Source organism: Heptranchias perlo, chromosome 9, assembly GCF_035084215.1.
Source record: "Heptranchias perlo isolate sHepPer1 chromosome 9, sHepPer1.hap1, whole genome shotgun sequence".
Classification (NCBI taxonomy): Eukaryota; Metazoa; Chordata; class Chondrichthyes; order Hexanchiformes; family Hexanchidae; genus Heptranchias; species Heptranchias perlo.
The window spans coordinates 8,484,753-8,500,849 of NC_090333.1; the positions used below are offsets into that span (position 1 = coordinate 8,484,753).

The 16,097-nt window shown below is 40.3% G+C and overlaps 1 protein-coding gene across 2 annotated transcripts in view; it reads right to left on the reverse strand.

Moving 5' to 3' along the window:
* Window positions 1-2,143: 2,143 nt before the first annotated feature.
* The window catches only part of prkacba (protein kinase, cAMP-dependent, catalytic, beta a), a 135,498-nt gene continuing 121,544 nt past the window's right edge, over window positions 2,144-16,097 (reverse strand). For both annotated transcript variants that reach the window (XM_067989834.1, XM_067989833.1), the window contains exons 6-10: window positions 10,382-10,508; window positions 9,636-9,731; window positions 9,081-9,203; window positions 6,415-6,579; window positions 2,144-4,620 (exon numbers count right to left, since the gene is read on the reverse strand). In XM_067989834.1, coding sequence (XP_067845935.1) covers window positions 4,495-4,620; window positions 6,415-6,579; window positions 9,081-9,203; window positions 9,636-9,731; window positions 10,382-10,508 — 637 coding nt within the window. In that variant the 3' untranslated portion in view covers window positions 2,144-4,494. The remainder of the gene's footprint in view (window positions 4,621-6,414; window positions 6,580-9,080; window positions 9,204-9,635; window positions 9,732-10,381; window positions 10,509-16,097) is intronic.

Genomic DNA, 16,097 nt, shown 5'->3' on the forward strand with positions numbered 1-16,097 from the left:
GGCCTATAATATCTGGAGTTTAGAAGAATGAGAGGTGATCTCATTGAAAAGTATAAAATCTTTAGAGGGCTTGACAGGATAGATGCTGAGAGGCTATTTCCCCTGGCTGGAGTGTCTATAACTAGGGGTCATAGTCTCAAGATAAGGGGCCGGCCATTTAGGACTGAGATGAGGAAAAATTTCTTCACTCAGAGGGTTGTGAATCCTTGGAAATCTCTACACCAGAGGGCTGTGGATGCTGAGTCAGTGAGTATATTCAAGACTGAGATCGATGGATATTTGGACACTAAGGGAATCAAGGGATATGGGGATAGGGTGGGAAAGTGGATTTGAGGCCAAAGATCAGCCTTGATCTTATTGAATGGCGGAACAGGCGCAAGGGGTCGGATGGCCTACTCCTGCTCCTATTTCTTATGTTCTTATGTAATGCCTAGTTGCCTTTTCTATCCTTTGATACTGGTATGCTAAGCCACTTCAGACAGCAGTTAAGAGTCAACTACGTTGGTGTGGGACTGGAATCGCATGTAGGCCAGACCGGATAAGGACGGCAGGTTTCCTTCCCTACAGGAAATTAGTGTCAAGCTTAAATTCTTCTGTAAGGAGTCATACAACACCAGGTTATAGTCCAACAGCTTTATTTGAAATCACAAGCTTTCGGAGCTTTGCTCCTTCGTCAGGTGAGTGACGAAGGAGCAAAGCTCCGAAAGCTTGTGATTTCAAATAAAGCTGTTGGACTATAACCTGGTGTTGTACGACTCCTTACATTTAAATTCTTGTGTCCTTTTTAACATGCAACTCCAGGGCCAAATTCACATGTGTGAAAGGGACTCGAGAATTAAACATTGGGCATTAAAAATTTAAGGCTTTCACATTTGTTACTTTTGCATTAAGATACAAGCTGGTCTCTCTCTAATCACAGTTTATAATTTTGAATAAAAGTTGTTTCTAAATACTTTTACACCATCTGCCTTAAATTTTGAGTGCTGAAACCTTAAGAGCTATGTTCATACCAGAAACTTAATTTCCTAGTATCCTAAAATCAACCCCGTCTTGGCAAATTAAATGATGTGCCATGACACTGGATTTGGAGTCAATTTCTCAGACTGAGTTCTTAGTACCAGCTGGGTCACTGAAGTAGAGAGGGATAAATAAGGCAAAAAAAGGTAGCTAAATCATTCTAACTGTTGTTGTCCGGTTATAGAGCTGCATTGGCAGAGGGCTGTCAGTAGAGGGACTTAAATTATAATTTAAACACGCACGCTCTCTCTCTCTCTCTCTCTCTCGTCCCCACCCAGGTTTCAGACATCCGTAAAATAAACCAAATCTGAAGGGAGCTAAAGCTACGATAAGAATTTATCCAGCGAGTAGACCAGGAAGGTCTGGGAATTGGTTTCAATTCCCAGTTTGTGCTAAATTAGCTGATCTCAACTAGTATGGTGGCACTTCAATAGGCCTTGGTGCCTCCAGTTAGAGCGAATGGGGAACAAAGTTAGTCAGTCAGGGTTCATGCCCCTTCAGTTCGACATTCCATTCGCAATCACCGTCAAGGGTCTTGCAGGAATAATGGACACTGGGACAAGGTACAGAGGCAGCCAACACTCGTGGAATCATACCCCAGGAAGGAATCGACACCTCTCGAGAGGAAAGGAAGCAAGAAAACCAGCAAGGAAAGAAAATGCACCATGTGGAAACCTTTTGTATCAATGGAAAGTGCACAAAGTTGTGAAAGAGACTTGTTAAAACACTGAAGGAAATCTACACTCCGGAAAACCTGTACTATATAAGAGTCTGGCAGGGCCCTGCATAATACCATCAAGCCTACTCTCATTTATATTTTTCTTAGATTATCCATAAAGAGAGCTACACACAGTGATCTCTTAATTTTTTTAATATAAATAGTAAACTGGAGCTGATGTCAACAGGCTTCCACCGTACATCCACACAGTACTGGTCAAAACTGATTCATTACACACAACCTTGTACCATGCTCCCTTTAAAGAAAACATTCTAACAAAAAAAAACATTCTGGGCGATAGCAGATTTTAGAATTCTTCCCATGAACAGAGGCTCACAAGGGCTGTTAATGCTTGAAATACAGTATCAGATTGTCAAAAGCTTTAATAACATATAAGCCAGTCAGAAATGTGATCTTCAGCGTTTATTAAAACCTTTAAGTCCATAAACGACAACAAAGTTACTGTAGAATTTATCGCATACAGCTAGCATACAACAGCATGTCCTCAGTCTAAATGAAATACAAAAGATTTTAACGTTTTCATACAAAGGAACTTTTAAATTTATTAATGTGACCTTACATTTCTTTAGTTACATAAAATCTGCTACAGCAAAGTATCTTATACTTCCCTTGCACATACAGGTAAATACGGGTGGATGAAAAAACTGCTGTCGGTGTCAGCCTCGTAAATGGACATTGTTGTGCAAATGTTTTGACAGCCAAGACGACAAACAGAATGTTTGATATTACAGCTCATACTGGTAATGCAAATGTCTACAAAGGCCTTACTTCCATGATTGCCCTTCAGGTTAAGAGGACATTGTGTCAATGTTTCTTTAGTGCTAACACAAGCAAATACACTGGTTCTATGCCAAATCAAATTGGTTTATTAAAACTCATTGCTTTTCTTTCCTGTATATATTTGAACCAATCTGAAATCAGCCTGCTTCTGTACATAAGAAACCACTTCAATTTAAACCGTTCAAGAGAGGTTTGTTTCATATACATACATAAATATATATATATATATATATAGATATATATATATGCGAGAGAAAGAGAGATCAAAACTGTTTTGTGCCATAAGTGTACAAATAAAACTAATTTGATTAAAATGAGTTGGTTAAAAAATGTTAGCGTGTACAGATCCACTGAATCCATAACCCATGATTTAACAACACTGAAATACATGAGGAAAAGTGCTTCAGCTAGCACGTGAAAGCGCTAGCCTTTTCCGTAGCAACAGATTATGTCATTATATGACAATGCATCTACCTAGTAGCTGAGCCTAATACCTGCAAACTCTACGTTCTGTTCCCAGGGAGACAAACTTATATATATATATAAAAAAAAATTTGTAAAGATAGTGGAAACATGGCAGTTGTTACCTGTGTTAAGTATTTCGCAATGCATGAACCAAAGCACTAAAAATTAATATTCTGAAAAGCTAGTATGGAGTGATTAATCTTTTAGCATTTGCCCAAACATCATTTTAGCATCACAACACTGTGCCTCGGAATCAAACACAATCCTGGCAGTGACCTTCTTTATTTTTGCAGCATCTTGAACAAAAATGGAGGACAGCAGCCCCACTGCACGCGCAAATAGTTCATTTGCTCACTATGTTGTATACAGCTAGAGACTGAATCCGTGCGTGAAAACCATTTACCATGCCTTTTAGGATTTCCGATGTCAAATCAGCACGGTTCAAAATATTTCATGTCTCCATTCCCTAACAGTATCTGACGCTGCTTTGTTTTTTTTTCTCCTTTTGAAGTCTACCACTTGTAACAGGACACCCCCCCCCCCCCCCGCCCCGCCCATCATCTGCTAATGAACACACAATGGAATTTGAGTTATGTAGGAGGGTAACCTCACAAACTGACTATGGTTTGACATGCTGGTGCAACACAGCTACAAATGGTAGGGAGACAAAGCTAGTCTGAAGATTACCTGCTGGCAGCTTTACTCTGATGGTGTTCAGCAGACTGCAGCATCCGGTTACGTTAGGCCTGGATCCTGCCCAGATGAATACAAAAAAATTGGGACGGGCAGCTGAATTTGATAGTACAGGAGTATTCAAGGCACAGGCTCTGCATACCCTGCTCCAACCATCCAATCAATTCTACTTCATTTTGGTCATGTCCAGGAGAACTTGCTTTTGTTCAGTCTATATATAAATACACAGAGAACAAGTACTACTTCCAAAAAAAAAGATGCCAAAAATGCTGTCTAGGTTCTAGGAGTCTGATTCTTAATTTCTACAAGGTAAGGTGTTCTACAACTGTGACCTCTCAGACACGACAGACAGGAATTGTGGCTGGCGAACACTAGAAGCAACGTTCAGCTTTCACTTTGGGCTAAGTCACACCAAGTGCAAAAAAATCCTGAAACACTTGCTCTATCTTTACACTTAAACAAAAATGTTTCACTCTCTGCAAATTGCCATTTCTTAAAGGGGAAAAACAAACTACATGACACAAAGGCAACTGCTGTAGAACATAAAGGAAGGAAGGAAGGAAGGAAACAATAAGAAAGTGGTCTAGTTTTTGTGTCGTAGCACAGGTAGTGCTTTGCGTAAATGTGCCTGTGTATGAGGGCTGTGCTAACTGCACACATGAATTATGGCAAGAAGGATCTCAGCCTTGTGGAATGAAGAAACTAAGTAATTGTTTCGACGAATAAGATGGTTTCAGCTCCACCCCATCTGTTAGCAGAGTGCAAAGATCCCAATACAAGCCCTGACGGTCTCTTTCTCTCTAAAAATCAGCAAATTCTTTAGCACATTTTTCGGTTAAAGAGACACGGATGTCCTCCTCTTCATAATCATCAAAATTGCTGGTGTCACCTGGGCCTCTGCACTTTGGTATGAATGGAGCTTCCACCTGAAACCAATATCGAAGCGTAAGAGGAAGAAACAGACAAATGTCACTGAAAGTAATCCCACCGGGACAACAGCACGTGTGAACCCACTGCAATCTCCCAAGCAAATTTTCTTCAAACAATTGTCGTCATGTTGAAAAGCAAATACTTAAACTAAAACACTCACCAACTGTGTTGCTTAAAAATGAAAATGAAAAAAAACACTAAAAGAGAACATTAGTTAACAAAATGTAAAACGTGCACAATGGTGTGGAAATGAACAATCCATATTTACATACAGTGTCTGAATTCTTTCAGGTAATACTTGGACTCTATGCAGTTGAAGCACCTTCCACCTTGCTCCAAACAACAGCGCAATTCATTTATGTGTAGTGATATTTTCACTTCCGGTACCAACTACGTAATTGTGATTACATGAATTCTCTCAAATTAAGGGCAGATGTATTCTGTGGACCGAGACAGTCCAAACCCATTTCACTTAAGAATCCTAATAGCAGTAAAGAGACAAATCCTAGTAATCGAAGGGGGAGGGAATCAATTGTGCTGTACAAAAGGTCAGGCATTTCCTGGTCTTCGCTGCGGTTCAGGGAAAGAGCAAACTACCCAGAAGCTACGTTTATATTATTTTTTAAACTCAGATTCTGAGATCCCAGCAGCTGGCTCCCAGAACATACTGTTAGATCTGTTTTCCATGGCCCACAGCAGACTTGTAGTCCTAGATAAAACTGGACCTACAAGTCTGCCACTGGACACCAGAAAATTGAATGAACAGGATAAATGTTGGGTGCCAGCACCTGGACTCTGAATTAGAATACAAAAGCAGCTAGAAGTTGGGGAAATTGGATTGAAAGAGGTCCTTGTGGAATCAGATCAGAGGCAAGTAACCAATGATGAAATGCCGGATCTTTTCCCCGATAAGCTCATGATTCCCTCCAATTCCTGGGATTGGTTTTTTTGACTGTCAGGAATCCTCAGTGAAATGAGTTTGGGCTGTCTGCCTGTTTCCATTTCTGCCACATTTACCTGTTCAGTGTAGAAATCTATTGTTCAGATCTAGACTAGATTCCCTTTAAGCCATTTGTTATCTGCTTATACTTTGAAATAGAGGCAAGGTTAATGCAAGATATAACATTGATGCTGACTATCTCTCAGAGGAGTGGTGCTGGGAATAAAAGTGTGGTGACTGAGTAGTCTGAAGTACGTGAGACATCACTTCTTCAGTCTTCTGAATTTTATAAAACTCGGTATTTTGAGACAAAAGCATTTATTGGAATTTTTCACAGAATTTGTTTGATGCACAATTACGGGTCGAAGGGCAGCAATCAGTTGCAACCGTCAGCAACCAGAAAAGCTTTCCTGTAAATTTAAGAGTTAGAATTTGCCATAAATAGGAAATATTTTATAGAAAGAATATTTAAACAAAAACTTAGCGCTAACTCAATTGGGGTCACTTGCAAAGAAAAATGGATGGTGTGCAGTACAATGAGCAGCAGAATGAGCAGCTTCCTGTGCTCAATGGAGCGATGTGAGCGTAAAATTCCAATGGAGATATGTGAGCGTAAAATTCCAATGGGAGGAAAAAATAAACTTAAAACAGAAACGCATCGGACTACCCGATAGGTCATTGGAAAAGGCAAGGCCACTCAATTGTAAACTCTTAAAGGGGAAGGTTGCATCATGAGAATGAACGTAGAATTCTCACTCTTTACTATACAAATATCTTTTGCTAGATTTTCCCAACCTAGTAAATAATTTCAAAACATCTACTCATTTAAAGATCAGAACAAAGTACCTACCTTCCTCTGGTAAATGGCAATCCAATCTGTAGTGGCAAACCACTTGTGGTTCTTAATGTCATTCACACCATTTTTGAGATTCCCATATCGTTTGGTCAGATCTACCTGAAGCAAATTTCGCAGCAGGTCTTTTAGGTCTGAACTGAAGTGAGAAGGGAACCGTACCTGAAATAAGGCAGCATGTCAGTCTTTTGAGAACATAATTTTAAACAGCAGATCTCTGGAACACTTCTTAGAATTTTAGATTACCAACTACGTTGTCTTTTTCACTAATTGAGAGAAGTTCAACTTCCACACGTGGGAACAGCTGCCATCGCACAGTGGAAAAATCCAGCAGAGACAGCGTCCTTTTTAGAAATTTGCATCCTGGGAGGTCAAGTAATCTTGCCCTGCTCCCTGTATACAAGGTCCTGTTCTGCGTATGCCTTTAGCTCTCCACCCGTGGGTGGCAGCAGAGACTCCTAGTAACAGTAAGAGCACTGAAACACAAGAGTAAACTGAGGGTGTAGTTTATACTGTAGCACTGGTCTCAGATCAGTGACTGCACTATCAATGTGTAGCCAGCAGTATTTTGTAGCTGTCTAGCTGTGATTGAGAGTCCAAGATTTCTGCAGGTCTCAAATGACTTCAGTTGAATTGCTTTTAATGTGCAGTTACTGTCTCTGTAGGCAAATGTTACATAAGAGTTACATCGAATCAACAGCACAGAAACAGGCCATTCGGCCCAACTGGTCTGTGCCGGCGTTTATGCTCCACAGGAGCCTCCTCTCACCCCTTTTCATCTAATCCTATCAGCATATCCATCTATTCCTTTCTCCCTCATGTGTTTATCTAGCTTCCCCTTAAATGCATCTATGCTATTTACCTCAACTACTCCTTATGGTAGCGCATTCCACATTCTAACCACTCTCTGGGTAAAGAAGTTTCTCCTGAATTCCCTATTGGATTTATTAGTGACTATCTTATATTTATAACCTCTAGTTTTGGACTCCCCCACAAGTGGAAACATTTTCTCTGCTTCTACCCTATCAAACCGTTTCATTAACTTAAAGACCTCTAGCAGGTCATCCCTCAGCCTTCTGTTTTCTAGGGAAATGAGCCCCAGCCTGTTCAGCCTTTCCTGATACGTAAATCCTCTCAGTTCTGGTATCATAACTAATAATGTATATCAAATGTGGCAGCAATTAGCACACAGTAAGATTCCACAAACAAATGAGACAAGTGACCGGTTCATCTATTTAAATGATGTTTCTTGAAGGATACATGCTGGCTAAGACAGCGGGAGAATTCTCCTACTCTTTAAATAGTGCCATGGGATCTTTTATGTTCACATGAGCAGGCAGATGGGGCCTCAGTTTCATGTCTCATCTGAAAGGTGGCAACTCTGACAGTGCATCACATTCTCAGTACTGTAATAAAGTTGTGCAGTGGGGTTTGGTCCCACTGACTTCTAAGTCAGAGGTGACAGTGCTACCAATTGAGCCAAGCTGGCATTCAATGGACCTGAGCATGTGGTCTGAAACCTGGGGTGGGGGAGGGTCTGCGATTGCTCCACTATGCGGTCAGGTCAGGGCCCAGCTCCAGAGTTACATCTTCATTTGTGCCTTGGCGAGAGATGGAAACTACTTTGCAATGATGTAAAAGTAGGAGTATAATTGTACCCGAAAGCACCTCAAAGCTGCATCAGCTCAAAGAGAAATCAGGTGTGTCCGAGAGCACAGCTTTTTTCTTAGGTGAAAGCTAAAACGTCTTTCAAAAGAATGAGGAAAACTGCATCAGTGGTAGGTCATCAGGACTCAGAATCAAAAGGAAAACTGCACACTGAGCAAGTTCTTTTAATGTTCCAAATAATCTGAAAATTCAGTCAGACAATTTTTTTTTAAAACAAGTAATAAGTTTATGTTATACATGGTTCAAAAACAATAATTCCTGGGATCTGTTTATAAAAGGGACCCAGAGAACAGAAGGGAATAATTTTCCAAGTTTAGTGACACTCTTACGTTATTGAGGCTGTTGTCACTTCTTACAGTTTTGTGAACACAATTATCATTGTCTCACAAATGTCAATTTCTGAAAGAAGCTCGGTTCGACCTCAGGTCTCAAGGTGAATGAACTGATCTCAGTGGGTCGGGGCAGTGGGTATAACAGTTGGCAAGTTTTGGGGTGGAAGGGCACAAAGACAGAACACTGCTCTTCCTTTGCCAATTTTCTGCCCAGTCACCTGGAGAGTTCATTTATCCTGCTACGTGGCTTTACGTGTGCAAATAGCCCTTTAGTAGCCAAGTAAACTTTTTTCATGTGTAAGCTTGGAAAGTGAGTGCTGGCAAGCGATCACGGGCAGCTGTGGGAAGAGCAGGAAGCTTTCTTCCCCTAAACACGTTCCAGCAGGAATAATTTTTCCTCTTCGTAGCCAAGGTACACTTGCTAATTGTTGCACCCACTGCATTATACCCATTCAACCACTGGAGGGAATAAGAGAACACCTCTGAAGTTTAACAACTGGTGCAGCAGATAGGGACAACTAAAGAATGAGGTGACACATTAACACTCAGACAAATACCTTCCAACCCAAAAAACACTGAACGGGGGAAGTGTAAATTATGAACAAAATACCAAAAAGGATGTATGTATTCTTGAACAAAATTGTTAAGAATATCACATTTCACCTTTCCAGAGACAATCTTTTCGTAGATCTGTATAGGCTGGTCTGCAAAGAATGGAGGGTATCCAGCTGCCATTTCATAGATTAGAACTCCCAGTGCCCACCAGTCCACTGCTTTGTTGTAGCCCTACAAAATGAAGACATATACACATTCAAGCATTCTACACAAAGAATGCAGCCCATAGCACAATTTCATTTCCCCATAAGGATAAAAGGACACAGTTAGAACTTTTCTTTTGAGTCTTTGACTTTGAAAAACCACCACTGCGGTAAAGTTTCCTGTTTAAGCGATGGAAAATTACCAAGCAGGAAAACACACCCAGCTGAATGGAAGCTTGTAAAAGAAAGACTTGAATTTATATAGAGCCTGAATACATCTCTCAGAAATGACTCAAAGCACTTCACACACAATTAATTACGTTTGAAATTCTGTGGCTGTTGTTATGTAGGTTAAGTTAGAACGTTGCAAGCCAACGTTATAACGTCGTCAACGTTAAATGACAGTACCGAGAGGCAGGTTTCTTGTGTACTGAGAGGTCCATTCCTGTCTCAAGCTTACCTTGCTGAGAATAATCTCTGGAGCCAAGTATTCTGGAGTTCCACAAAGTGTCCAAGTTCTGCCCTTTACCCTTTTTGCGAAACCAAAATCTGTGACCTACAAATGTATGAGGTTAACATTAAAATGTTTAAGTTCCAGTTTGAAACAAGCTTCTTCTCTTCCCAATTTTTTTTTAACATAAGGTTTAAGCAACACAAAAGCAGTTATGTCAATGTTTAACTTTGAAGCTTTTTATGTAACATTTAGAATTGAAATCTGTATGTAAAAGGTTGCCTGCATCAATGTAGGTATAGTTTCTCTCCCAACTCCACTGCCATCCTGTACATATGAAAAAGCTTATATTCATCAACTGATCATCGCCAACGCCTGTGGAAATTTATTAATTAAACATTCCCAATTGAACGGTTTAATAAACTGTACAAAGACAGGTTCACTAAAAACTCTGTCCTTAAGAGGTGGTTTGGGGGGGGTGGGGGGCAGTGCAAAGGTTACCATAGTGACCTGTGGCTGGTTGAGCCCGCACTGCAATAAAAGACATTAAATTAGCTTTTCAAAAAGAAACCTGAAGAAAAGTTGCAAGTACAGAAAATACTAAAAGGAATGTCTGAATGCAAAAGTTCTTTCCTTGTTTTTAAAATGTGTAAATGCACAGATGATTATCAAAGAAAACTTTGAAAGTTTGCCAATTTGAGCTTTACACAAATTACAAGAATTTCAGAAATTACTCCTTACTACAAGCGCCATACCTGGATATACCCTTGTTGGTCAATTAAAAGATTTTCAGGCTTCAGGTCTCTGTAGATGAGGTCTAGTGAATGGAGGTACTCAAAGGTCAGGACTATCTGAGCTGCATAAAACCGTGCGTGAGGTTCACTGTAAGGAGGAACAATTAACTTAAGTTATAATATTCAGTGGTTAATTTAATAGAAAAATCTAATAAATCAACAACTAGGTCAATGCCAAAAAATGCTGTATGTGAACAAAAATAATTAATATTTACTTGAAGATCAAAGCACTTGCAGTCATTTACTGCATTTTTGGAAATGCCTACATTTAGTTGGTTAAGTACTCACTTCACATAACAATTACACAAATAAGAGTTCAAACATTGTCTGTAAGTGCCTCAAACTTGAGACCTGCCCCCCTCCCCAATAATTTAGTGGGTAAATTCACCCTGTCATGCAGCATTAAGGTGTCTTTGGTCTCAGCTAGATCAAGCTAACTCAGTTACAAATACAGTGGAGGTACTACAGTTGGCCTTGATATCCAGGACGAGCAAGGGAAATCATAGAATTTTATAGCACAGGAGGTGGCCATTGGGCCCATCATGCCTGTGCCAATTCTTTGAAAGAGTTTTCCAATTAGTCCCACTCCCCCTGCTCTTTGCTCATAGCCCTGCAAATGTTTCCTTTTTAAGTATATATCCAATTCCCCTTTAATAGTTACTTCTGAATCTGCTTCCACCACTCTTTCTGGCGGTGCATTCCAGATCATAACAACTCGCAGTCTTAAACAAATTCTCATCATTCTTTTGCCAATTATCTTAAATCCTTGTCCTCTGATTACTGACCCTCTTGCCAGTGGAATAATGGAAATATCTGCTCTCTAACACTAAGTCTCATGTCAAAACTTACGATTGTTAAATTCTGCACGTGCGACAATTTTAAAGGCCTCCCAACTCTCAGTACTTTATGGTGTAATAAAAAATTTACTCACATGGATCAATAGGTAAATGCACAATAAAACACAACCCTGAGACATATGGGCCAGTATCATCTCTGACCTAATGTCAGGTTAGGTGTCAACTGGGATGGCACTACAACTGGCTGATTCAGCCTTCCCAAACTAGGGAGGAGAAAAATCAGCCAGGCTTCCCAATGCTGATTGTCATCCAGTCATCCGTGGTAGAAACTGCATGTGTGGGGAAGTCACGAGGGGAAGGATTGAGTCTTGGTAAAATGTCATCTGCAGTCAAATGGTCATTGAACATGAGAACATAAGAAATAGAAGCAGGAGTAGGTCATACGGCCCCTCGAGCGTGCTCCGCCATTCAATAAGATCATGGCTGATCTAAGACCTCAACTCCACTTTTCCGCCCGATCCCCATATCCCTTGATACCCTCAGAGTCAGAGTCAAAAAATCTATCTATCTCAGCCTTAAACATATTCAACAACTGAGCATCCACAGCCCTCTGGGGTAGAGAATTCCAAAGATTCACAACCCTCTGAGTGAAAAAATTCCTCATCTCAGCCCTAAATGGCTGACCTCTTATCCTGAGACTATGCCCCCTAGTTCTAGACTCTCCAGCCAGGGGAAACAGCCTTTCAGCATATACTGTGTCAAGCCCTCTCAGAATCTTACATGTTTCAATGAGATCTCCTCTTATTCTTCTAAACTCCAGTGAGTATAGGCCCCTTTCTACTCAATCTCTCCTCATAGGACAACCCTCTCATCCCAGGAATCAATCTAGTGAACCTTTGATGCACCATCCCCAGGGCAAGTATATCCTTCCTTAAGTAAGGAGGCTAAAACTGTACACACTACTCCAGGCACAATCTCACCAAAGCCCTGTACAATTGCATCAAGACTTCCATACTCTTGTACTCCAACCCCCTTGCAATAAAGGCCTACATACCATTTGCCTTCCTAATTGCTTGCTGTACCTGCGTGTTAACTTTCTTGATTCATGTACAAGAACACCCAAATCTCTCTGAACACCAACATTTAATAGTTTCTCACCATTTAAAAAATTCTGTTTTTCTATTCTTCCTACCAAAGTGAATAACCTCACAATTCCCCACATTATACTCCCTGCCACCTTCTTGCCCACTCACTTAACCTGTCTATATCCCTTAGCAGACTCTGACTTCCTCACAGCTTACTTTGCCACCTAGCTTTGTATCGTCAGCAAATTTGGATACATTACACTACCTTCATCTAAGTCATTAATACAGATTGTAAATAGCTGAGACCCAAGCACTGATCCTTGCGGCACCCCACTAGTTACAGCCTGCCAACCTGAAAATGACCCGTTTATTTCTACTCTGTTTTCTGTCCATTAACCAATCCTCTATCCATGCTAATATATTACCCCCACCCCATAGCCCTTATCGTGTGTAACAACTTTTTTTGTGGCACCTTATCAAATGCCTCTTGAAAATCCAAATATACTACATCCACTGGTTCCCCTTTATCTACCCTACTAGTTACATCCTCAAAAAACTCCAGTAGATTTGTCAAACACGATTTCCCTCTCATAAAACCATGCCTAATAATTTTATGATTTTCTAAGTGCCCCGTTTCTACTTCCTTAATAATGGATTCCAGCATTTTCCCAACTGCTGACATCAGGTTAACTGGCCTGTGGTTCCCTGTTTTCTCTCTTCCCCTTTCTTGAACAGCCGCGTTACATTTGCTATCTTTCAATCCACTGGGACCGTTCTAGAATCTAGGGCATTTTGGAAGATCACAACCAATGCATCCACTATCTCTGCAGCCATCTCTTAGAATGTAGGCCATCAGGTCCAGGGGACTTATCGGCTTTTAGTCCCATTAATTTCTCCAATACTTTTTCTTTACTAATATTAATTACTTTAAGTTCCTCACTCTTGTTAGACTCTTGGTTCCCCACTATTTCTGGTATGTTTTTTGTGTCCTCTAATGTGAAGACAGATACAAAATATTTATTTAATATCTCTGCCATTTCCTTATTCCCCATTATAATTTCTCCTGTCTCAGCCTCTAAGGGACCCATGTTTACTTTGGCTACTCTCTTCCCTTTTACATACTTGTAGAAGCTCTTACAATCTGTTTTTATATTTCTTGCTAGTTTACTCTCATATTCTATTTTCTCCCTCTATCAATTTTGTGGTCACCCTTTAAAGTTTTCTAAAACACTCCCAATCTTCAGGCTTACTACTCTTCTTAGCAACATTATAAGCCTCTTCTTTTAATCCAATATTATCCTTAACTTCTTTAGTTAGCCATGGATGGATCACTTTTGCTGTGGAGTTTTTATTTCTCAATGGAATGTATATTCATTGAGAGTTATGAAACATTTCTTTAAATGTTTGCCATTGCTTATCTACCATCATATCTTTTAATCTAATTTCCCAATCAACCTTAGCCAACTCGCCCCTCATACCTATGTGATTGGCTTTGTTTAAGTTTAAAACCCTAGTTATGGACTTAAGTACGTCACTCTCGAACTCAATGTGAAATTTTATCATATCACGATCACTCTTCCTCAGAGGGGCAAGCTTGTTCAGGTGCAAGCTTGGAAAGTGAATGCGGACATGCTAATTGGGTGGAGAATTGGGGGTTGGCATCAGCTGCAGAACTGTATTCCAACACGAGTTATCCCCTTCAATGAAAGATTGCAAAATAAGTTACTAGCTTTCCTTTTTTTTTAAAAAAGAAAATTGTCAGCTTGGTTTAGTTGGTTGTACATGAATCAGAAGGGCATAAGTTCAAGCCTTACTCCGAGGCTTGAGCACGTAATCTAGGTTGGCACTTTAGTACAGTACTTGGAGTGCTGCATCGTCAGAGGTGCCATCCTTTGGATGCAAGAACGTAAGAAATAGGAGCAGGAGTAGGCCATAAGGCCCCTCGAGCCTGCTCCGCCATTCAATAAGATCATGGCTGATCTTCTACCTCAACTCCACTTTCCAGTCCTATCCCCATATCCCTTGATTCCCTTAGTGTCCAAATATCCAGCGATCTCAGTCTTGAACATACCTAACAACTGAGCAGCCACAGCTCTTTGGGGTAGAGAATTCCAAAGATTCACAGCCATCTGAGTGAACAAATCTTTCCTCCTCTCGGTTCTAAATGGTCGACCCCTTATCTTGGAACTATGACCCCTAGTTCTAGATTCTTCAGCCAGGGGAAACAGCCTCTCAGCATCTACTCTGTCTAAGAATTTTATATGTTTCAATGAGATCACCTCTCATTCTTCTAAACTCCAGGAATATAGGCCCATTCTACACAATCTCTCCTCATAGGACAACTCTCTCAACCCAGGAATCAATCTAGTGACCTTTAGTTGCACCCCTCTAAAGCAAGTATATCCTTCTTTTGGTAAGGAGACCAGAACGGTACACAGTACTCCAGGTGTGGTCTCACCAGAGCCCTATATAATTGCAGCAAGACCTCCTTATTCTTATACTCCAACCCCTTGCATATGACATTAAACAGAACCTGTCTGGTTCAGGTTGATATTTGATCATCAGAGAGTTCTCCTAGTATCTTGGCAATTATTTGACTAAATGGTCATTCATCACATTCCAGTTAGTGGGATCCTGCTATGCATAAAACAATTGCCACATCTGCCTACATAATAGCAATTGCGCGTCGAAATAATGTATTGTATGTGAAATGCTTTGGGACCCTTCTGAGATATGATAAATGCATCATATAATTGCAAGTCCTTCTTCTCCCTTCCCTCCCCCATTACAAGCATCAAAGATTAGTGCAAAACTGACGAGCACAAGTGGAACTTCATCAAGATTTAGGGCCTTTCAAGAATTTTTATTCCATCCAGAATAGGAATAAATTCCCATTAAAAGTAATTTATGGTGTGTCGATCACTCCTTAAAAAAAATTAAAACAGAAAATGTGCACCCTGATGGCTCAGTGAGTTTATCCATTGAGTAGCTGAACCAGAGTGTCAGGTACCACAAATGAATGGGCACATGGACAAAATACTAGAGGATGACTACGATCCATGGAAGTGTACCCTGGCAAGGAGTCGACGCTTTTGGGAGGGGAGAAAATTGTTGAGGAGAAGGAAAACGCTGGAAAAGCCACATCAAGTCAGTCAACATCTGAAAGAGAACAAGTTAAAGTTTTGGGTGGGACCCTCCAGATGTTGACCTGCATTACAACAGTGACTACACTTCAAAAGTACTTCATTGGCTGTAAAGTGCTCTGGGACGTCCTGAGGTTGTGATGGGCACTATATAAATGCAAGTCAGTCTTTCTTTTTTGCAGTGCATTCCTGTTATCACTACAATTTGCGGGTTCAATGCCCCCTTCTCCCTTCATACCGTACTACCTAATACTGTACATGTTGGCAGTCTTATGCTACCTACACAGATGTGAATTATCACCACATACGTAATCTGAAGAAAAATGAATTTATTCTGATTTACTGCACACAAAGGCTATTACAAAGTTAACCAACCAAAGGAGAGTTGTAGATTTAAACAAATTTGTAGACCATAAATGTAGAAAAATTACACCCTAAAAATTCTGTACAGAATTGTATATTGCTGTGATGAGAAAAAGGAATTTACACGCTTTTGATATAGACCTCTTCATTCTTTGATGTACTCCTCTGCACAATGGACATAATCTGCTTTTATTCATTTTTGGGCTTGGATGAATTAGAGTTCTTGAAGTGAATGCCCCCTTCAAGAAGAACCAAAATGCAGGGATAAATGTTAAGAACTAAGCACTCA